The sequence below is a fragment of the Geotrypetes seraphini genome, chromosome 3, assembly GCF_902459505.1.
Source record: "Geotrypetes seraphini chromosome 3, aGeoSer1.1, whole genome shotgun sequence".
NCBI classification, from domain to species: Eukaryota; Metazoa; Chordata; class Amphibia; order Gymnophiona; family Dermophiidae; genus Geotrypetes; species Geotrypetes seraphini.
In genome coordinates, this window is record NC_047086.1 from 347,939,109 (window position 1) to 347,962,954 (window position 23,846).

General features: G+C 44.0%; 1 protein-coding gene across 2 annotated transcripts in view; it reads right to left on the reverse strand.

Moving 5' to 3' along the window:
* Nucleotides 1-3,160: 3,160 nt before the first annotated feature.
* The window catches only part of LPGAT1 (lysophosphatidylglycerol acyltransferase 1), a 157,090-nt gene continuing 136,404 nt past the window's right edge, over nt 3,161-23,846 (reverse strand). For both annotated transcript variants that reach the window (XM_033938160.1, XM_033938161.1), the window contains exons 7-8: nt 15,810-15,916; nt 3,161-7,564 (exon numbers count right to left, since the gene is read on the reverse strand). In XM_033938160.1, coding sequence (XP_033794051.1) covers nt 7,413-7,564; nt 15,810-15,916 — 259 coding nt within the window. In that variant the 3' untranslated portion in view covers nt 3,161-7,412. The remainder of the gene's footprint in view (nt 7,565-15,809; nt 15,917-23,846) is intronic.

Consider the following 23,846-nt stretch of genomic DNA (forward strand, 5'->3'; position numbering starts at 1 on the left):
TCGCTGTTCCATTCCTGTAAGTTCTGCTTTAACCGCACAAGTCTCGAACACTTATGATTTTAAAGTGTTTGAGGCTTCTGCAGATGAGGCTGGAACTTGCAGGAATGGGGCAGGGACAGGAAAAGAACTCGCGGGGACAGAGAAAAATAATTTGTCCCCTTGTCATTCTCTAGTATTGTCTCCACTCATTCCATATCTCCTAATAAGAATTTCTGCATTATATGTTCAAAATGACATTTAGTGTACCTTAACTGTAAAAAGGCAATCCTATAGGGCGCACCTAACATAAGGTGCCAATTTGCATGCCAAGTTTACAAGATAGCTACACTTATACACACGGTCGTTGCCATAAATTGGCAGTTATGCATGTACATGCTAGGCACTATTCCATAAACTTGGTGCATGCACTGTTTAGCGCATAACTGCAAGCAAGCTATATTTATGAGTAGGGCAAGGATAGGGTTACCAGGTTTTTGCTGGGCCCCATCCCCTGCCTCATTCCGTCCCCCAACCCTGGTCCCCACACAAACCTTGTCTCTTTGGGCTACGTCTGGAGTCTCTTTGGGCTGTGTCTGGAGTTCAAGCCCAAAATCAATCTGAAATTTAATGAAAAATTACCTCTAGTGCCAAAACCACCTTTCCCTCAATATAACAAACTAAAGCTATGCTCTTCTCGCTGAAAGGAAATTAAACCATTATGTATCTCTTCAATACCCATTCAGTTAATACCAAGCATCAAACTCCTAGGAGTGATCCTCACCAACACACTATCCTTTAATCCTCAAATTAGTTCAGTGGTGTAAAAGTGTTTCTTTCAACTAAAGATAAGATCTCTTTCATCACTACTTAACTCTAATTCAATTAACATTCTTATTCATTCATTGGTAATATCAAACCTAGACTACTGTAATTCTCTTTATCAGGGCATTACTCAAAAAGAGATTAGGAGACTGCAAGTTAGTCAAACTAACCGCCATAAAAATTATCTTTAACGCTAAGAAATTTGATCATGTCACCCCTCTTCTAAAAAAAAGCTCACTGGTTACCCACAGGGTTACTTTCAAAACTCTCCTTCTCGTTTTCAAAGTTCAATCTAGTCATATTCCCTCCTTTATAGACAGATTGCTGATCCCCTATGAATCTCAGCAATCACTATGTTCTTCTCAACATCTTCTTGCAGTTCCTTCTGTCCGTCAGTTGTTTTACGATACAACATGCAAAACAATCTTCTCAGTAATCGCCCCCACATTGTGGAACGCCCTACCTTTGGCCCTGAGACAGGAAACTAACCTCAACAACTTTAAATCTAGCCTTAAAACCTCTCTCTTTAAAGATGCTTATGAGATCTATTCCTAGGACTAACTGCTCATGAGACTCAGACAGTTGGCCACCCATTAAAGACTCCCTTTATCCCTTTCGTTCTTCTCATTCCCCTTTCTTTTTATTTTCATGTAATGCATCCTACCCACTTCCCTTATATAGCATGCTTTGTCTGCACTGTTCATGTAGTCTGTTTCTTCCCATTTTTATATTTTCAAAATATTTTTAAAAAATTTCTGTATAATTGTAAACCGCTTTGCACTTAAAAGCAGTATATCAAGACCAAATAAACTCGAAACTTGGTGACGTCACACGCATGCATGCGTGTGATGTCACTACGTCGTATCCGCACATGCAGAGATGCCCTCCAGATGTGATCCCGAGCTCAAAGTTTTTCAAAACACAACGTGCTGGGCTTTGAAAAGCTGTTCAGACGCCTGAACAGTCTTCTAAGAAGAGGACAAGTCTGGGTAAATCCGGACTTCTAGGCATGGACATGCTAGGCATGGACATTCGGCCTAGCAATGCATACAACTTATTGAATATTATCAATTGCAGGCATTGCAAAGAGCACATAGATGTGCCACCTTACACCAGCCATTAACCTGCCTAAATTCAGTGCCCAATCAGATTAGTGCTGGTATTCTATAATGGGTTAGGTGTGTCCTATTGCCATTCTAGAATCGGCACTAAGCATACCAATTTGTAGAATGGCCTCCAATATGTACTGAACAAGTTAGCATGCGTTAGCATAGTAAATAAGGCTCTTTTATGATTTATTGGCCTAATCACACGAGTTTCAGTCTCGAGATGACAAGAGTACAGACAGGAAAACCCCTCTGAGTAATAGGATGCACCATTTCAGCAATAATAGTGACAAGATTGCCCAGAAAAGAAAGAAAATTCCCATAAATGACACAGGAAACTAAACTAAAAAAATGTTTTGGACTACACACCCCTATTATTAAGTCTCTCTTTTGGAACTGCTGCTAAGGCCTGACCACATCCAAAGCGCATTTCACAGTAAACATGCCATTCAGTTATTCAGCAGCTCTCTACTTTTCTTCACAAAATGTTCAAAGGGGATCATTTATAAAGTTTTCCCAGCAAATAAAGCCTCTTCTCCATACAGAAAAGTGCTTTTATGAAATGCATGACCACTTTTAGGGGCATGGAATGGGGGCTGCACACTTTTCACACCTTCCCTAGAAAAGGTGTAAATTTGTGCCATGGCATTTGTGTGCTGTTGGGACTGAGGCCTAGATGTACTAAAGAGGATCAGAAAGATCGTGTGGATTTCTCCGATCCGATTCAAAAAGAGCTATTGAGGCCCTAAAAGGTTTGCATGCAAATGATTCACACGGAGATTCATCGTAATCCCTGTCTCTCCCATCTGACTGATGGCTGTGAGAGTGACTCTCACACATGTGCAGAGCCGGTAGGGAAAGGCCAAACAGTTAAAGCAGGGGAAGCCCCAAAAGCAGCTTCCTGCCACTCAGTGGCGTAGAAAGGGGGGAGGCGGAGGGAGAGGGATCCTCACCAAGCGCCGCCCCCGCCTTTTCCCAATTCTTTCCCTCGCCACGCACCCCATTCCCATTCCCTGTACCTAATTGTTCACTGCCACAAGCAACAACTTTAACATACTCCTTGTGACCGTGTCATCTCTCCTGCTGATGTCACTTCTGAGTGCTGTGTGCAGAAAGCAACATCAGCAGGAGAGACAATGGGGTCGCGAGGAGCACTCTGACGTTCTTGTTGCTCACGGTGGTGAACAACTAGGGGTACGGAAGGGGGCAGAGACGAGGGTGGGGGAGGTGTGCCTCTTATCCTTGCCATGCTGCTGCTGCTACTCAACTGTTCAGAGCAGGAGACCTTTTTTTTTTTTAATGGGCACAGATGCTGTACATGTGTAACACACACAATATCTGACCCAAAAAAAGCACCCCCACCGATGACGGCCCTCCACGATGAACACCCACCCCCCCCACAGCAGCAAAAATGCCCATTTCATCCTGCCATGCCAATCCCCTCCCATCCGCGTGAGAAAAAATGACAGGAGGTCCGGTCCACTCCCTCCTGCCATGGCAACTCTACTCTATCATGTGAGAGAAAATTGTCAGGAGGGAATCCAACTCCCTCCTGCCAACGGATGCCCCCTCCTCGAACCATCGCCTCTCCCCCCTATAAAGGCAGAATGGATGCCCACTCCCTCCTGCCACCAGATGCTCCCCCAACCCCCCATACCTTTTCTATTGGATGCAAGAGGGAAGCACGATACCTCCACCTTCATGGCCTGCTGATCCTAAATTGCAGGCTTTCCCTCCTCAGTGTAATGCATGGGGAAGGGCCCAAGACCCTGTGCATCATATGATGCACCAAGGGAAGACCTGCCATTTTGGATCAGTGGGCCATGAAGTTAGAAGGATCGTGTTTTCCTCTCACGTCCAACAGAAAAGGTACAGGAGGGGGGTTTGGGGGAGCTTCTGGTGGCAGGATGGAGTGGGCATCCCTCCTGCCTTTTTTTAGGTGGGGGAGGGATGGTTCAAGGGGGGGCCTCCATTGGAAGAGGGAGTGGGCTTCCCTTCTGCATATTTTCTCTCATGTGGGGCGGGGGGTCATCATGACAGCAGGGAGTGGGCATCCCTCCTGCTATTTTTTTCTCACACGGGGATTGTGTGTATGTGTGTGTGGGGGGGGGGTTAGCATGGCAGGAGGAAGTGGGAAATATCTCCTGCTGTTTTCACTGCCATGGGAGTGGGGAATCGGTTCCAGGTGCCGGTTTGTCAGGTTGGGCCGTCATAGGCAGAGGGGGGTGCTTTTTTTACTTTTTTTTTCTAATGGGGCATATTGTGCATGTATAACATGCACAGCATCTGTGCCCATTTAAAAAAAAAAAGGTTAGACAGGTAAGCAACTGGTCTTGACCAGTCGCTTTTTTTTGGATCACTAAAAGCAATCACTTTTTTTAGTGCACTGGGAAGCCATGTTAGAGCATCAATAGCTCTGTTTACATGGCATTTCAATATTAATAAGTGATTATGCAGAAAAACACATGGTGAGCCGTTTTCTGCATTGGGTCGGCAAATGCGATCGTCACTAAAGCTGTTAAAATAGGTTTAGTGACGATTGATGGATTTAGTGCATCTGGGCCTGAATCTGGGAGCTTATTTTATAAAAGGCACATAATGTGACTAGGTTGCCTTTAGAAAATAAGCTTAAAAGGCATTATCGTTTTGGACTTCTTCACAAAGGCATCGTGCTAAAAAATCAAGCCCAAAAGGAAAAAAATTGGTCTATTTCTGCTCAAAGCAGCTGTTCTGTCACAGGCTTCAATACTAAGGTGATACATTCATTTATTCCCAACTGAACTATGGAAATACTGACATGGTTTTTTTCTATCTGAGACTAGCAGAAGCCAACCAGGAAGCTACAAAAATGAAACGTTTAAAAGAAAAAATTGATATCATGAATCCCTCCCCGCTAAAAGAATGGACTGAAAATTCCCCGGCCTGTGTTGTAGCGCTGGCATCAAAATGTGGCTCCCTGCTGCCGCCACAGGGATGCCCCTCAGTCATATCCAGTCATACGCAAGTGTACGGATAGACAGAATGCTACTACCTAAGAGGAATGTTTCTTCTGTTACAGAATATGCCTAAAATAAATACACAGCCACAAGATTTGATTATGCACAGTAGTCATGCCAATGAGGACATCTCATAGCCTCAGCGGCGTGCAGTGAGTGCTTTCAGGGGATTCAGTGAATCCCCAGCTCTACAGTACCACTTCTGCTTTATTAATTTTTTTTTCTTTTTGCTTGATGCAGTTTGATTTGTTGAGCAGGCAGCCTACTCAACCAGTCAAACTTTATCAAACGGAAAGTAAACCACACAAAAAAAAAATAATAAGGCTCTTGGGTTGGAGATTCTTCAAACCCCCTGAAAGCTCTGACAGTACTGATTTGAATTTGATTGGCCGAGAAGCATCTGTCTGTTGCCTGCTCAACCAATCAAATTCAACACAGTGCTCTCATGACCGCACACCACTTTTTATTCAGCAAGGCAAATACTAAAAGTATAATACTGTCAAATATGTTCTGCTGTAAGAGTGGCCAACAAAGGTTACTATTAAACATAGGGTCAAACACATGTTCGTTTACACATCCTGGATGTCTCTTGGAAGTTGTATTGAAATGTTTCCATGTTTAATACCCAAAGCAGGGATTTTTTTTTCTTTTTTGAATATATTCGGCAAAATTTAAGGGGATAATTCCCTCCATGTTGACCTGAGTCACAGAAAACATAAATTTGGAAACTGAAGCTCACATTAAGTGCTGGTTATCCAACACACTAGAAAACTTCCTTTTGTATGTCTCTAGCAAAAAATATCGTTCATAACTTGAAGATATCTAAGGGCAACTTTTGGAAAGCATCACTACTTTTATAAACATATGTGCGTAGCTCGGGGGGCACATTTAACTGCAGTGCTTTCTTATACAGAGAATTCTCCATCTGAAAGGTTGGGGAAAATCACAATGTTCTCTGGTCATTTGACTATGAAACTTTTCATTTGCTGACCAATATTTTCCATGAAACAGAGCTCACAATTGATTAAATGTTGAACTCTGTCACGTGAATAGTGATTACACATTTACATAACTATATAAACTCTGAAGCAATTGATTCTCTCTGCATCACTGTTGCACATCATAATACAAGGAGGCCGACCACCACCACCTTCCAGGAACAAACAAGTAGGCACCTGCTCACGTGAAATAAACAGCATATTCATGGAAGGTGCTCCTGTTTGCCTCATCAGTGATAGATATCTGCAGCTCATGGCTAGTTTTTATTAGTGGCCGGGGGGGGGGGGGGGAGACGAAATGTGCTAAAGAAATCTATCGTCTCAAATTTCTATGAGTCTCTTCCTATGATCTGACTGAATGTGACTTCTTTATTCTACTTGTCTAATAAGGTATTGAAACATCTGGTATGACATGGTTGTGAATCTACCTTCTATTTGTCCCCCCATAATGGTGTTAGGCGCTCAGGACAATACGTGAAGCAAAGCCTCTGCGAGTTATAGGACATAATTAGGCTGTGCAGGGAGCCCATGGTATCACATGGCAGTGAAAAGCATCAGCACATACATTAAAGTAAACCTCCGAGGCTTGTTTCAGCGTTCCATTTCTCCCCCTTCTTACCAAGTTTAATTTTTTTGATGTTTCAAATTGATTTGATTCACTTATAACCACATGTTAAAAAGTGCAATTTGAAAACAAAAAAACAACCAACAACCTAATCCTCATTATGAATGGAAGAAATTGCATTCTGAAACAGGGAAACGAGACATTCTCAATCTCCCATCTCCAGGTGCTGTATGGTTTACATGCAGCAGGGATGGGGTGATGTACCAGAGGTATGGCTCCGGTTTTGTAATGCATTTCTGACACTGCTGATTTTTCTTCTCAATGAACGTCCAACACTGGATCTCGCATGGTTCTTCGCTTAAGATTGTGGACCGAGGTTGCCCACCCTTGTTGCAGCAACAATTGGCCAGCCATTAACAATGCTGCAAACTGTGTTAAAACGTCTCCTGAAAGGTCCTCGATGGTTAGACAGGCAATCCAGCTCATGCAGTGGAGACAAATTACTCCGCTGCATCTCAGATTAATGGCCAAACATAATGCCGCTGCATTTTCAGAGCACAAGCCAAAATTTCACGCATTACCTGTGGTAATGTAACTTCTTTCGCCTTCAAGTCTTCCATGATAGCTGTGACTTCAATCCCTACGTGACTTTATTCCCATTCAGTGCTGACTTTTTGTTTAGTTAAGCGTGTGGGAGTAGGGGTGGGGATGGGAGGGAATATGCCTTTTCAAAACACCCAACGTTCCTAAAAATACATTAGCAGGTCATGAGAATATTGAGCTGTACTTCTGAGTTTAAAAAGCTCCCTAAAGGGTTCAAAGAAATAAACCCCTTAAATCCATCGTCTTCCTGTGCTGCTGGAAATTCACATTGACATGAAGAACATGATGTATTCCTGTAAGAGTGTGGAATTCAACAGCTCATCCTCAGAGTTCAGTTTAGCTTCTAAAATAGACTTCCATAAAAATACTGGAGGATACAGTACCACATGAAGCCCGACAAGAATGCAAAAGACTGGACAAGGAATAGCCACACATTGCTGAGCATCATCTTCCTGGAAATAGCTCTTTTCTGATTTGGGCGAGGAGGAAAGGTGCCTGGAAAAATAAGCGAGATGCTGGTTTTAATGCAGCAAATCAAGAGACACACAAACAAAATGTTAATATTTCACCATTTAAAAAAACAAAGAAAATTATTAAGCTCTCCCATGTTATTTCTGTCTCACAAAATACTTCTAAATAATTTTGTTTCCATTAATTCATAATCCATAAGTTAATTCTCTAATTCAAGAATGGGCAACTTTGGGCTTTGAGGGCCACAACCCAGTTGGGTTTTCAGGATTTCTCCAATGAATATTCATGAGCTCTATTTGCATGCACTATCTCAAGAACCAAGGTTGCCCACCCTTGCTCTAGTTTTAACAAGCTATACTGCATACATTACAGTGATTTTTATCCCGCCATTACCTTGCGGTTCAAGGAGGATGTTGTAAGGTGGTATTTTTTTCTTTTTGAGAGCACAAACCTAGAAGGTTTCAGTCATGACTAATGGAACTCCGAGGAGCTGAGGGAAGGGTACACTTTTACTGCTTATGACTGTTTTTGTTTTCAGCATGGTATTCTTGGTCTGTTTTAGGCTGTTAAAGGCTAAAGAACTTGCTGGTCTGGAGCAATTTAGATTTTCTTTCATTCATTAAATTTTCTATACAGTTCTCCCAAGGGAGCTCAGAATGGTTTACATGAATTTATTCAGCCACTCAAGCATTTTTCCCTGTCTGTCCTGGGGGGCTCACAATCTATCTAATGTACCAGGGGCAATGGGGAGATTAAGTGACTTGCCAAGGGTGACAAGGAGCAGCGTGGGTTTGAACTAGAGAATGAAACGAGGAAAAAAATCTGTCCACGTCACTTCCCCATCACCGGACCACCGTCCCCTTCACCGCCCCGTCCCCGCAGCATCCAACCTTCCCTCTTGCCACCTCACCGCCCTTCAGTGGGCTGAGAATCTCCCTCCCCCTTACCTTTGCAGCGTAAAGAAACTTAAGGGAGGGAAGGCACACGGTCACCAATCGCACGTGCGGCCCCTTCCCTTCCCTCCCTCCGGCCAAATCTATCTCCCTTCCTCCCCCTTACCTTCAGGGCGCTTTAGAAAAGAAACTGATGCCGGCGAAGCCTGCCTGTGCCGCCCTGCAGTCGCATGTGTGTGGGAGAAGCTTCTCCTCTGACAGTTGTCATTTTATATACACAAATAAAACAGAGCAAGGTTCAACAAAACCCATCTCCCCTCCCTTTCACAAATATCCCCTTCACTATTGTGAAAACTGAACAAACCAAATTACTATAGAATGTATCATAGAAATATCAAGCTAACGGAATACCTTAGTCGCACATGGCAAGAATAATGTTAGGGGAGTGCAACTAGGGCAACTGCCCCCTGGTCAGAGAGAGAGCCCTAAGCCAGCTGGAAGCTAAAGAAGCACAGCCTGGACTTTGCGGTCCCCAGTTATGTCTAATACCAGCTCTAGCAGGATACATATTTCAAATCTGAAATATTCTAATCACAAAATATAAAATAAATTTATTTTTTTTCTTTTTGTTGTCTGGTAATTTTATTCTTCAAATCACATTGGTCTTAGGCTTTGGTTTTAGGTTCCTTCTGTCTTCATCGTGGCATGGCTGGCTCCTGAAGGTAAAATAGGTGCAAGAGGAGCTGGGGAGAAGATGCTGAGTCTGACACGGGCGCAATTTTTTTTACCACAGGAGTAAGACTTTTCACAGCTCCCACAGGGCGGTAAAAGGTCTTGTCCCCATTGCCACGGGGCAGTGAAAGGTCTTGCCCCCATTCCTGCGGTAAACCAGCTGCAAATGTCTCCATTCCTGCGGATTTACTGCGGTGACCCGTGGTTTACCGCAGCAAACGGTTCCCGTGTCATTTTCTAGTTTGGACCCACATCCTCAGGGTGCTGAAGCTGTAGCTTTAAACACTGTGCCACATTCTCTTGTAATAAAGGCGGAACAGTAAGGACAAACAATATGCAAAAAGAGCATTTCTATACATCTTTAATGCTGCAGACCTCCGACTCAATCGCAGCAAATTGATAAGGATCTGATTGTGGATATCCAAAAGTTTGGAAGGAAAGAGGAGGTTCTGCTGTTGGGAGATTTCAACCTGCCGGATGCGGACTGGAATGTTCCGTCTGCGGAATCGGAAAGAAGTAGGGAGATTGTGGATGCCTTTCAAGAGGCTCTGCTCAGACAAATGGTGACGGAACCCACAAGGGAAAAAGCGATATTGGATCTGGTCCTCACAAACGGAGAGAGTATCTCTAATGTTCGAGTGGGTGCTCACCTGGGTAGTAGCGATCATCAAACGGTTTGGTTTGATATAACGGCTAAAGTGGAGAGCGGCCGCACGATACTTAAAGTCCTAGATTTCAAACGTACGGACTTTAATGCAATGGGAAAGTACCTGAAGAAAGAGCTGTTAGGATGGGAGGACATAAGAGAAGTGGAAAGACAGTGGTCTAAGCTGAAAGGAGCGATAAAAATGGCTACGGACCTTTATGTGAAGAAAATCAATAAAAACAAAAGAAAAAGGAAGCCGATATGGTTCTCCAACCTAGTGGCTGAGAAAATAAAGGCGAAAGAGTTGGCGTTCATGAAATATAAAAAAACCCAAGAAGAGGAGAGCAGAAAGGACTACAGGGTGAAACTGAAAGAAGCCAAGAGAGAGATACGTTTGGCGAAGGCACAGGCGGAAGAACAAATGGCTAAAAATGTAAAAAAGGGAGATAAAAATTTTTTCAGATATATTAGTGAAAGGAGGAAGATAAAAAATGGAATTGCTAGGCTAAAAGATGCTGGGAACAAATATGTGGAGAGTGATGAGGAGAAAGCAAATGTGCTAAACAAATACTTCTGTTCTGTGTTCACAGAAGAAAATCCTGGAGAAGGACCGAGATTGTCCGGCAAAGTTACACGAGAAAATGGAGTAGATTCTGCGCCGTTCACGGAGGAGGGTGTTTATGAGCAACTTGAAAAACTGAAGGTGGACAAAGCGATGGGACCAGACGGGATCCATCCCAGGATACTAAGGGAACTCAGAGAGGTTCTGGCGAGTCCTATTAAAGACTTGTTCAACAAATCTCTGGAGACGGGAGTGATTCCTGGGGATTAGAGGAGAGCGGATGTGGTCCCTATTCATAAAAGTGGTCACAGGGATGAAGCAGGAAACTACAGGCCGGTGAGCCTCACTTCAGTTGTTGGAAAAATAATGGAAGTGTTGCTGAAAGAAAGGATAGTGTATTTCCTTGAATCTAATGGGTTACAGGATCCGAGGCAACATGGCTTTACAAAAGGTAAATCGTGCCAAACGAACCTGATTGAATTTTTTGATTGGGTGACCAGAGAGCTGGATCGAGGACATATGCTAGATGTAATTTATTTGGATTTCAGCAAAGCCTTTGATACAGTTCCTCATAGGAGGCTGTTGAACAAACTTGAAGGGCTAAAGTTAGGACCCAAAGTGGTGAACTGGGTCAGAAACTGGCTGTCGGACAGACGCCAGAGGGTGGTGGTTAATGGAAGTCGCTCGAAGGAAGGAAAGGTGACTAGTGGAGTCCCTCAGGGTTCGGTGCTGGGGCCAATCCTGTTCAATGTATGTAAGTGACATTGCTGAAGGGTTAGAAGGAAAAGTGTGCCTTTTTGCAGATGATACCAAGATTTGTAACAGAGTAGACACCGAAGAGGGAGTGGAAAATATGAAAAAGGATCTGCAAAAGTTAGAGGAATGGTCTAATGCCTGGCAACTAAAATTCAATGCAAAGAAATGCAGAGTAATGCATTTGGGGATTAATAATAGGAAGGAACCGTATATGCTGGGAGGAGAGAAGCTGATATGCACGGACGGGGAGAGGGACCTCGGGGTGATAGTGTCCGAAGATCTAAAGGTGAAAAAACAGTGTGACAAGGCAGTGGCTGCTGCCAGAAGGATTCTGGGCTGTATAAAGAGAGGCGTAGTCAGTAGAAGAAAGAAGGTGTTGATGCCCCTGTACAGGTCATTGGTGAGGCCCCACTTGGAGTATTGTGTTCAGTTTTGGAGACCGTATCTGGCGAAAGACGTAAGAAGACTTGAGGCGGTCCAGAGGAGGGCGACGAAAATGATAGGAGGCTTGCACCAGAAGACATATGAGGAGAGACTGGAAGCCCTGAATATGTATACCCTAGAGGAAAGGAGAGACAGGGGAGATATGATTCAGACGTTCAAATACTTAAAGGGTATTAACGTAGAACAAAATCTTTTCCAGAGAAAGGAAAATGGTAAAACCAGAGGACATAATTTGAGGTTGAGGGGTGGTAGATTCAGGGGCAATGTTAGGAAATTCTACTTTACGGAGAGGGTGGTGGATGCCTGGAATGCGCTCCCGGGAGAGGTGGTGGAGAGTAAAACTGTGACTGAGTTCAAAGAAGCATGGGATGAACACAGAAGATTTAGAATCAGAAAATAATATTAAAGATTGAACTAGGCCAGTTACTGGGCAGACTTGTACGGTCTGTGTCTGTGTATGGCCGTTTGGAGGAGGATGGGCAGGGGAGGGCTTCAATGGCTGGGAGGGTGTAGATGGGCTGGAGTAAGTCTTAACAGAGATTTCGGCAGTTGGAACCCAAGCACAGTACCGGGTAAAGCTTTGGATTCTCGCCCAGAAATAGCTAAGAAGGAAAAAAAAAAAAAAAATTTTTAAATTGAATCAGGTTGGGCAGACTGGATGGACCATTCGGGTCTTTATCTGCCGTCATCTACTATGTTATATGTTACTATGCTGTGCAGAACTTTGCATATCTATGCACGGTGTGTGCCTTCTGAAGTTGGGCTGTTAGGCTCTGTAAATACTTCAGAAGAGAAAGTAGCACCACTGGTAGGTTAAGAGCACATTGTGTTAATTCTGGCAGACATACAGAAGGACAGAATTACGTTTACATTGTTCTTGAAGAAGAAGCAAATGATTCAAACAGCCTCTTAGCAAGGGGAGAGAGGCACTTTCTCAGACCTGGGAATGATATGTAAGTTGTCAGTTCAGGTGCACCGTGATCAAGCTACTTTCCTGCAATTTTCTATTCTCAACCTGGAATACTCTGCAATTCTTTTTCTTAAGTCTGTACTGAGATCAACACTGCCAATGCCACTTTTAGCAATTACTGTTACCTGGGAATTATTTATTTATTAATTAACTGCCGAACTCACTCCAGGGGCTGTAGCAGTGAAATAATCAGAGCCTTTGGGAATCTGAGACTTTTTATTTGGATCTCATTTCCTGACAAACCTCTCATGGCTCGGCTCCTCTTCCTGGAATGTAATTAAATAACCTCAATCTGTACAAAGAAGCAAGGCACTCGCGCAGCCCTCATGGGCCCTTGCCACATTTGGCCTTCCTCTTCCACTGCAGTGTGTTTGTGAGAGCAGGAGGCATTTAAGGTTCCTGCTGTTCAGAGACTATTGGTGTCTATGCTCCAGTTTGAAGCTCTCTCACAGAGCTGTCTGTTCAAGCATAAAAATAAGATTGCTGTGGTTTATGCTTGTGTGGCTGCTTTATTCAGTTCCCCCCCCCCAAAAAAAAAGATAATTTTATACCAAACTAAACTAAAACTTAACCTTATATACCGGGTCTTCAACCAAAGGAAGCTCGACGTAGTTAACAATAAATTAAAAAAAATTAAGTAAACTGAAATACAAGAATTAGTTTTCAAGATGTTTAGCGAATAAAAAAGTTTTTAGAAGTTTACGGAAGAGTTGGAAGGAACTGGGACACCTCAAAATTAGGGGAAGTTCATTCCATAGTTGGGGAAATTTAAACGCCGGAGAGCTGCTAAAATTCTTAACGCCTTGGATTCCTTTCTTAGAAGGAAGAGAAAGTTTAAATCGATGAATGCCTCTCGCATATGAAAATCTATAAACATTCCATAGCAGAGGAACAAGAGGAGCAAAGATACCATGTAAAATCTTAAAAACAATACATAAACACTTAATCTGAATTCTAAAATAAACCGGGAGCCAATGGAGAGAGAAAAGCAAAGGAGTCACATGGTCGAATTTGCTCTTTCCATAGATCAACTTTACGGCGGTATTCCAAATCAATTGTAGTATTTGAAGGCAGTTCTTAGCGATGCCAAGATAAATGGAGTTACAATAATCTAACCGGGATAATATAAATAGATTGGACCAAAACTGTTTGCCTAATTTATACCAAAGGGAAAATATTCATATATTTACACACACACACATTTCTTGGTATTTGGCTACTGTTAGAGAAGCGAACTTGGCTTAAATTGCTGTGCAGAAACTGTCCCTGTCAAACAGCAAAAACAAGAAGATACTCCATGAAACTAATGAGTGCACAATGAAAACAAATGGTAGAAAGTTTGTCTCATGCAGCACATAATTAAGCTCTAGAAATTTGTTGGTAGAAGCTGTGACCAATGGTCCATCAAGCCCAGTAGCCCGTTCTCACGGTTGCCAATCCAGGTCACTAGTACATGGCCAAAACCCAAAAAGTAGCAAAATTCCATGCTACCGATCTAGGGCAAGCAATGGCTTCCTCAATGTCTTTCTCAATAACAGACTATGGACTTTTCCCCTTCAGGAAATTGTCCAAACCTTTCTTAAAACCAGCTACGCTATCCGCTCTTACCACAATCTCTGGCAATGTGTTCCAGAGCTTAACTATTCTCTAAGTGAAAAAATATTTCCTTCTGTTAGTTTTAAAAGTATTTCCCTGCAACTTCATCGAATGTCCCCTAGTCTTTGTAATTTCTGACGGAGTGAAAAATCGATCCACTTGTACCCGTTATACTCCATTCAGGATTTTGCAATCATATCTCCCCTCAGCTGTCTCTTTTCCAAGCTGAAGAACCCTAACCTTTTCAGTCTTTCCTCATACGAGAGGAGTTTGATCCCCTTCCTCTCCATCTTCTTCTGCAGAGGAAGCAATCACCAATTGGTTGGATAGCTATATTGGTTTTGTGACCCTGCAGAAGTGGTGCTGTTAGCCATGAAACGATCATTGACGGCACATAAGAACAGTCTTACTGGATCAGACCAATGGTCCATCTAGCCCAGTATCCTGTCTTCACGGAAGCCAATTCAAGTCACAAGTACCTGTCAAAAACCCAAATAGTAGAGCATTCCATGCCACCGATCCAGGGCAAGCAGTGGCTTCTCCCATGTCTGTCTCAGCAGTTTATGGATTTTTCCTCCAGGAACGTGTCCAAACTTTTTTAAAACCAGCTACATTAACCGCTCTTACCATATCCTCTGGCAATGCATTCCAGAGCTTAACTATTCTCTGAGTAAAAAATAATTCCTCCTATTGGTTTTAAAAGTATTTCCCTGTAACTTCATCGAATGTCCCTCGGACGCATGGGATCGCGTCAGAGGAAACGTGCTACCGAGTTGGAGAGCGGCCTGCGAGGTTCGCTAAAGCCGGCCACCATCGCAAACTGCTCTGAAGAGAAGGATCAGCCACCACGATCGCCAAAAAGTAGAGTCCTGCATTTGTGGCAGCAAAGAGAATTTATAAGTGGAGAAAGAGAAACATTAGGAATGTGACATCACCCCATGACGGAAACTGTGAAGGTGATTATATATGAAGTTTGATTATACTCATGTAAAACCCTCTGCTAAGGGTTTTACATGAGTATTCTTTTCAATTTTACATGAGAATCTTTTCAATTTTAGATCTCCTAGGCGAGAAAGAAGTTGCCAGACATTTATATCTGTGGGGGACCTGGAGGGGAAGGGAAATACCGCTGCTGCTTCTGCAAAGGAAAGTGGGGGGGGGGAGAGAAGGGAATGGGGGGGGAAATGCTGCTACTACTTCACAGGGATCTGGAGAAGAGAAATATCACTGCTGCTTCTGCAAAGGAAAGTGGGGGGGGGGGGAGAGAAGGGAATAGGGGTTGTGGGAAAATGCTGCTACTACTTCACAGGGACCTGGAGGGGAAGGGAAATACCGCTGCTGCTTCTGCAAAGGAAAGTGTGTGTGTGGGGGGGGAGAGAGACAGAAAGAAATACAGACAGACAAAGGAGGCCAGGGAGAGAGAGAGACAGAAATAAAGACAGACAGGGGACCAGAGAGACAGACAGAAAGAAAGACAGACAGACAAAGGGTGCCAGGGAGAGAGAAAGAAAAATAGCAGGAGGGAGAGAGACAGAAAGAAAGGAAGAAAGAGACAGGAGCAGGGAGAGAGACATAAATAAAGACAGACAGACAGGCATATATTCTAGCACCCGTTAATGTAACGGGCTTAAACACTAGTGTAAATGATATTTCTGTATGGATTTGTCTACCTGTTTCGTAAAAATGTGACAACAGCTCTTCTTTCTCAGCAAATCGCTGGTATAACCAATCAGTGAGTCTTTTGGTCTCCAGAGGGACATCTTTAATTGGATAGACCCTAATAAGGAGAGAAAAGGTGAATTAAACCATTTCATCATTTTACTGACAACTAAACTTAAAAGGAATATTGTGTGGGGAGAGGGGTTTAGACAGGAAGATATGTAGTAAGCCACCCTATAAATCACTCAAAAGTTGCACCTGATTTTATTTTAGACCTCTCCCCATAGCCAACCCCAAAATTTTCAGCAGTGTAACTGCTGTTGTGTATGACACAGGTGGACAAGAAGAAATACCATGTTTCCCCAAAAATAAGACAGTGTCTTATATTCTTTTGGGGCCCAAAAAAGGCACTAGTTCTTATTTTGGGGTAGGGATTATTTTTTTCATGTATATGATTCATCTCCCCCTTCCTCTCCTTCACCCCAATTCTTCCTCTTTGCTTTCTCCCACATGTGCAACATCTTTCCTCTCCTTTCACCCATCCCCTTGTGCCTTCCCTCTGCAGCATCTTTCTATCTCTCCATCCCTGCCATCCCCCTGTGCAGCAGAACCCTTTGCCCAGCTTCAATCCTTCCCTCCCTCCCATCCTCCTGTGCAGCAGAACCCTTGCCCAGCTTCCATCCTTCCCTCCCTGCCATCCCTCGTGCAGCAGAACCCTTAAGCACCTGCCACGCATCCGAACCGCCGCTGACCCTCCATCCTTCTCTCCCAACCTATCCCTGCCAACCGCGACCATAAATACCTTGCTGCAGAAGAGCGTCGGGCCAGCAGCACTCACAGGCTGCTTCACAGCCTTCTTGCTGGGGTCGTCTGTGTACTGATGATGACATCAGTATACAGATGGTCCCAGTGAGAAGGCCGCAAAGCAACCTGTGAGTGCTGCTTACCCGACGCTCCTCTGCAGCAAGGTATTTATGGTCACGGTCAGCGGGGATCAGTTGGGAGGGAAGGATGGAGGGTCAGCGGAGGTTCGGCAGTTCAGCTGCATGACGGGGGCAGGGTGGGGGAAGCGCGGCTGCCTACGACTATGGCTTATTTTCGGGGGTAGGGTTTATATTAAGACCTACCCCGAAAACCATGCTAGGGCTTATTTTCGGGATAGGCCTTATTTTCAGGGAAACTCGGTAACTGTGTTTATTTACGGTATTTATATGTTTAGCCTGTCCTCCCATTAGAGCCCAGAACTGGTTACAAAAAGACAAAACAAACGAAGCCAATATCCATGAACATAAAATTCTAGAAATAAAAAATACAATCATAAAACCTTAATAAAATTTAAATAATTTTGTGAAAATCACATGAATCATTTTGAAAAAAAAATAGCATATCACCGGTTCTCCTAAAAAAATCCCATAACCCTTAATTTAAAAACTTTCCTAAACCCCCCAAATCATCACTAAATCTACAGAAGAGAGGAAGCTTATTCCAAGAAAAAAATAAACAAAAATATGAATACGCAGAACTTGCTTGTTCAAGATGAAAAGCTGGAGGAAGAACAAAGAATCTTTGCTCTTGGAAAACACAGTACGTGATTGAGAACATATCTGGGATTCTTGCCGAAGTTTCCTCCTGCTCATTTGCACTTTCAGTTCAGTGGAACTCAGGTTTGGGATCGGATGCTATGAACCTTCTTTTGGAACTACTCCAAATTTTCATCACCCTTAACAAATCTGGAGGGTTCTTTTACTAAGTGACAGTAAACACTAACTCTTGTCTACCGCTGCCTACAATGGTGCTAGTGGTATTTGCTCAAGAGCAGGCTCGGCGCACACTTCCCATGTGCTAGGCGCACACTTCCCATGTGCTAAAAAATACATGTTATATTTTAGCTCAGGGGCATGTTGGAGGGCAGAGAGTAGGTGTACCTGCATTAATTGGTTAGCAAACGGGCACTGGCACGCGGTAACTGATTAGCATATGTTTAGTGCGGGAACTTTCAATGTTTACTGAATAGATGACAAAGAGGGCTCACGTGCTAATGGCCACATTGAGGGGGGGGGAGCTGGAAGCTGGAGGGGAGGCCATGGAGGGAGAGAGATCATGGACCCATGGGGGTGGGGCGGTTTGACTGGCTGAGGATAAAGCTGGTGAGAAGTGAAGAGAAAGAGAGTGTTGGCTCCTCACAAACTGCCAGGGGTAGCTGGGGGCAGAGGAGGAGATGAAAAGAGGGATAGGCAGAAATTTTTCCTTAATTTTTCCTCACCCTTGGGGAGTGCTGGACCTGCAGGGAGGAGGAGAGAGAAGGGAAGGGACGGTACAGAGATGGAAGATGGATGGTGAGCATAGAGCAGGGGTAGGGAACTCCGGTCTTCGAGAGCCGTATTCCAGTCAGGTTTTCAGGATTTCCCCAATGAATATGCATTGAAAGCAGTGCATACAAATAGATCTCATGCATAGTCATTGGGGAAATCCTGAAAACCAGACTGGAATACGGCTCTCGATGACCGGAGTTCCCTACCCCTGGCATAGAGAAAGAAGAAAATGTCAAATGGGCAAAAGGCCTTGGCAAGCAAGTTAACAGAAGACAAACAGAAACCAGAGCCTGGGACCAACATGATTTGAATAATAAAACAACCAGACAACAAAAGGTAGAAAAAATAATTTTATTTTCTATTTTGTGATTATAATACATCAGATCTGAAATGTGTATCCTGCCACAACTGGTGTTAAGACAGTGAGTGTCAGCTAGGACCCAACAGTGTTTGTTTTGTTTACACTTGACAGCGCCAGCATGGGGGTTGGAGAGAGCAAACAGGGGTGGGGTGGGTGAAGGGGCTGAAAAATAAACCCATCATCTAATTTTAAAGCTATATCATAGAAAGCAAATTGAATCATGTAAAAAAAAAAAAAAAACAACCCAAAAAAACCCAGATTCAACTGGCAAAATCAATTCGAAAAATATGTTTCCGAATCAGATAGCTCTACTTCATACACGCTCAGTTTTTAGTGACCCATGGAAAGAGCCACTTTTGCACCGGCCTCCCCCCATATGTTGTTTTTTGTACATGCATGAAATCTAAGCATGGGGAAGGGGGGGATGTGGTATAGCAACGACTCCTGTATTGCTAACTACCAGGAAGGTGCTGGAGGAACTTTTCCATTAGTGAGTGGGTTTGGAACCCCTAGCAGCCATAGCAACAGATGGTGTGCAATTTTGGGAGCGGGGCAGGCCTCATCCTACTCATGGCTACACCACTGGTACAATCAGAAACAAAAGCAAGCTTTTTAGCACTGGACATATTCTCTTGACACAAGAAAACAAACTGGGTCCAGCTTATAACACTGACAGAGGATAAATTAACCAATTTATCCAAAGTCTACTTCATCAGATGTATGAAGGAAAAAGAGGGATAAGAAAATTTACTCCTGACAGAATTCTAAAAAAAAAACAACACCCTGAAAATTCTGCGCACCATATTTTAAAATTCTGCAAGGTTTATTTGTAGTGCTTTACATAGAATTCCTAAGTCTGAAATCCATTCATGTCCTTTCTCAGCCTCCAACCTCCTTAGTTCCGTCTCTTTCTCCAACTGCAGTTTTGTTTCCCTCTAAATCTAAACATGACCTTATCGGTAACTGGCTTTCCAATAATTTACTTTCCCTCAACATCAGCAAATCAAAGGCCATGCTATTTCCGACCAAAGAAAATGAAACCTTCATATCCTCAGTCTGCATTTCATCAAGTTGTTGCTCGTGGCGGTAAATAACTAGAGGTATGGGTAACGTGACTAATTATTATTTTTTCATCAAAAGGGGACATCTATTAATTGTCAGTCCCTCCCCCAATGCTGCCCTAGCCCCGCCCCCAATCCCACCACCAATTTTTCATGTACACATATCATTCATAATGGTAACCATAAAATTTTAAAAAAGTACAAAGCACACTATACGCAGAGAAAATGTTAATTATCATTTATATTTGGGGGTTTCAAAGATGTCAAGGCAGAGGAGTTTAAAATATGCAATGTTACCTCAGTAACTATAGAAAAATAGACAAATATAGTGCAAAATATAGACAGCAGATATAAATTCTCAAAACTGACACGTTTTGATCACTAAATTGAAAAGAAAATATCCTACCTTTGCTGTCTGGTGATTTCATGAGTCTCTGGTTGCGTTTCCTTCTGACTGTGTATCCTTTCTTTCTGCACTCAGGCCCAACAATTGTCCATTTCTATTCCCTCCCTCCTTCCTTCCCATGTCCTTAGTGCCCCTTCCTATGTCCTTAGTGCCCCCAGTGCCTCATTTACATGTCCTTAGTGCCCCTTTCCTATGTCTTTAGTGGCCTCAGTGCCTCATTCCCATGTCCTTAGTGCCACTTCCCATGTCCCTAGTGCCCCAGTGCCTCCTTCCTATGTCCTTAAAGCCCCCAGGGCCTTCTTCCTATGTCCCCGTCACTGCCTTCCAGACATTGTCCCCCCCCACCCCCGAAGTCAGCCTGCCTGCCTGCCTCCCTCCCTCCCTCCCTGCTGTTCCAAAGCCAGCCAGCTTGCCTGCCTACCTCCTTCCCTCTCTGCCGAGGGAAAAAAAGCGCCTCCCTCCAGGCCCAATTTAATCCCCCCCAGTCCGCTGCTGCTCTGCTTACCTCCCTGCTGCTAATCGCGCCCAGAAGCCAATTGCTGCCTGGCTGGCCTGGAACATCCTCTCCGAAGTCAGAATTGACGTTGGGAAGAAGGCTTCTGGGCGTGATTAGCAGCAGGGAGGTAAGCAGAGCAGCAGCGGAATGAGGGGGGGGGGGGGTTAAATTGGGCCTGGAGGGAGGCCTTTTTTTGTGTGCGGCAGGGAGAGACAGGAAGCGATTGCCTGTCCTGTTGTCCCCGCGCACAGCTTCAGGATGCTGTCCTTGAAAATGGGACATTTTGGTGTCCCGAAGCTGTGTGTAGGGATAACGGGACAGGGGATCCAAAAACAGGTCGGTCCTATTCAAAACGGGACGTATGGTCACCTTAGGTATGGGGGAAGGGAAGGGGGCACTTGTGGCGACGGGGAGGAGTGGAAAGAACATAAGAATAGCCTTACTGGATCGGACCAATGGTCCCATCAAGCCCAGTAGCACATCCTCACAGTGGCCAATCTAGGTCAATAGTACCTGGCAAACATCCAAACAGTAGCAACATTCCATTATCTCAGAGTATGCAAGATTCTGGAACCCCAAATAGTAGCAACATTCCATGCTACCGATCCAGGGCAAACAGTGGCTTCCACCATGTCATTCTCAATAACAGACTATGGACTTTTCCTCTAGGAAATTTTCCAAACCTTTCTTAAAACCAGCTACACTAGAGGTGGGGTTGGGGTGGGTGGCAGAGAGGAGGAGGAGTGACAAAGCCTCCACCAACATGGCACCCGGGGCAGACTGCCCCCTACTCCCCCCTTTCTACGCCACTGACTCAGTCCCTCCAATGCCTCAGGTGCAAAATTAGATCGTGAACCCTCCACGGACAGAGACATACCTAGTTAACTCACCTTAAACTACTATTGAAAAGCAAATCCAAATAAAAACCACCGACTTGTATTAAAACAGTATAGCTCAAAGGACACAAAAAGTTCATTGGAGGACAGCATTGGAATGCTTATCAGTTGCTGGTTGAAGCAGGCACTGTTGCGGGCAGGAACGAGTCTTCTGGCACAGAAGCAAGGTTACCTTGCAGGATAAAGGCTTTGCCTTGCGGTGGAACATGGCCTTGTGGCATGTGCTCAGTGTGGTGTGACCAAAGGGGCAGATCCTGACATCTTGGTGCCTCTTTAGAGTCAAGAGCTGGGAATCTCGGCCTCTTAACATTATGGTGTAGTGGAACAATAAAACAGCAACAGCTGCTGATGGGAAGTCAGGCATGTTTTTCAAAGGCTGGATTGATCAGCATAATACTGTGATGAATCATTCACTGCCTTAGGGTGAGCAAACCCCACCCTCTGAAACCACAATACCTAAGAAAACAAAAGGGCCAGATTCACTAACCTGCCCGATTGGGCCTGAACCGGGCAGGTCCGACAAATTCAGTAAAGGAAAATATGCAGATGGGGACGATCGGAGGAATGCCCCCATCTGTCTGCAAGGATCGCTGTTGTGCGATCCGCGCGCATGCGCAGACCATCTGTAGATGCATTATGATTGGATATAGAAATCAACTAGGTTAATTTAAAGAGGGCAAAGTATTATAAGATGGTCCGTGTGTGATTGAAGGTAGGCTGATGGAAGTCTGAAACTATGGGTTCCTTTTATGAAGCCGCGTTAGCGGTTTAATGCGCATAATAGTACGCGCTAAAATGCCAGCCGTGCTAGACGCCAACGCCAGCATTGAGCTAGCCACGTAGCGCGGGTTTAGCGTGCGCTAAAAAGTTGCGTGCGCTAAAACCGCTAACGTGGCTTCATAAAAGGTGCCCTATATATTAAAAATGATGATATTCTTGGGTGTTCAGCACTTAGATTTTGCTAGTATTGCAGTTATCAGTTTATATACGCATTAAACTAATGCACTATTTCTGTGCTTATTATAGGGAATAATAAGTTTTGAAACAGCCTTCCGGCAAAACATGCTTTCATGTCGGGAGTTCCCTTCTGAAGCAGCTATTTAAGATGAATTATTTATTAAAATTACATGATATTTAAAAGTAGTTCAAATTCAAGGACTCCCCCCTCCCCCATGTGTGTTGCATGTCAAACAGGGTGCTAATGTCCAGGCGGTTTACAGGCAAATAAAACATCATTGGAACAAATTCACTTGTATTGACCTCTCTCAGTTAAAAAGGTTAAAATGTGTTTAATATCTGACTGTAAGACTAGGGCAGGGGTAGGCAATTCCGGTCCTCGAGAGCCGGAGCCAGGTCAGGTTTTCAGGATATCCACAATAAATATGCAGGAGATAGATTTGCATCTCAAGGAGGCAGTGCATGCAAATCCATCTTGTACATATTCATGGCGGATATCCTGAAAACCTGACCTGGCTCCGGCTCTCGAGGACCGGAATTGCCTACCCCTGGACTAGGGGATTCATGGGAGATATCATGGCTCCTAGGTATTTACCTTGATGTTTTATAGCACCCCAAAATGTGATCTATTTACAAGATAAAGGATTTGCTACAGTTACTAGCTAAATTAAATATGCAAATTGCTTACAAGTACTGCCGCTTTAAAGAAATTAAAAATATAATACTTTTGAAACAGTACAAACGGTGTCATTTTTCAATATGGAAAGCAATTATTAGAACCGTTATCTCAATTTCTTACACACTGTTCATGTCCGAGAAAGATTACGTATATTCAATAATTTTTAGCAGGGAGAAAATGAAAAGGTCACTTCACTAGCTGTGCTCATTAGCATGCTGTGGAATATATATTCAAGCACTCGTCTTCAGGGCCGGATTTAGATGAAAAGAGGCCCTAGGCTATTCCACTTATGAGGAGGCCCTTTCACCTCCCATTTTTAAGTTTGTAAATTACATGAGAGATAATAAAATACATCATTACTGTGATATATATCAATATGTTAAATGAAACATGTTGTTATTGATACTAACCTTTACAAAAAATGTGACACGGATAATAAATAAAAAAAGTCAAGAACACTTATTTGGACATTTATTCTCAGCACCATATATAGTACTTGTAACAATAACTAATCAAACATAACATATGACATTGCCCCTTCCTATGTCCATAGTGCCCCCAGTGCGTCCTTCCTCACCTCACCCCCCCTCCGATGCCCGCCTGCCTCCCATCCCCCTTCCATTGAACACCCCCCCATGCCATCCTACCTGCCTGCCTTCCATTAAACCCCCCCCACCCCTCCTCCAATGCCAACCTGCCTGCCTCCCATCCCCCTTCCACTGAACCCCCCCCCCCAGCCCCTCCCCCCGATGCCAGTCTGGGCCGCCCTGTCCTGACGGATCCACGTTTTGCCTCTCTCCCCGCGGGGCTGGGCTTTGCCCAGCTGTTTCCGGACTGACATCTTTCCCTCCCCGATCCTCCTCCCAGGGCGAGAAAAAGA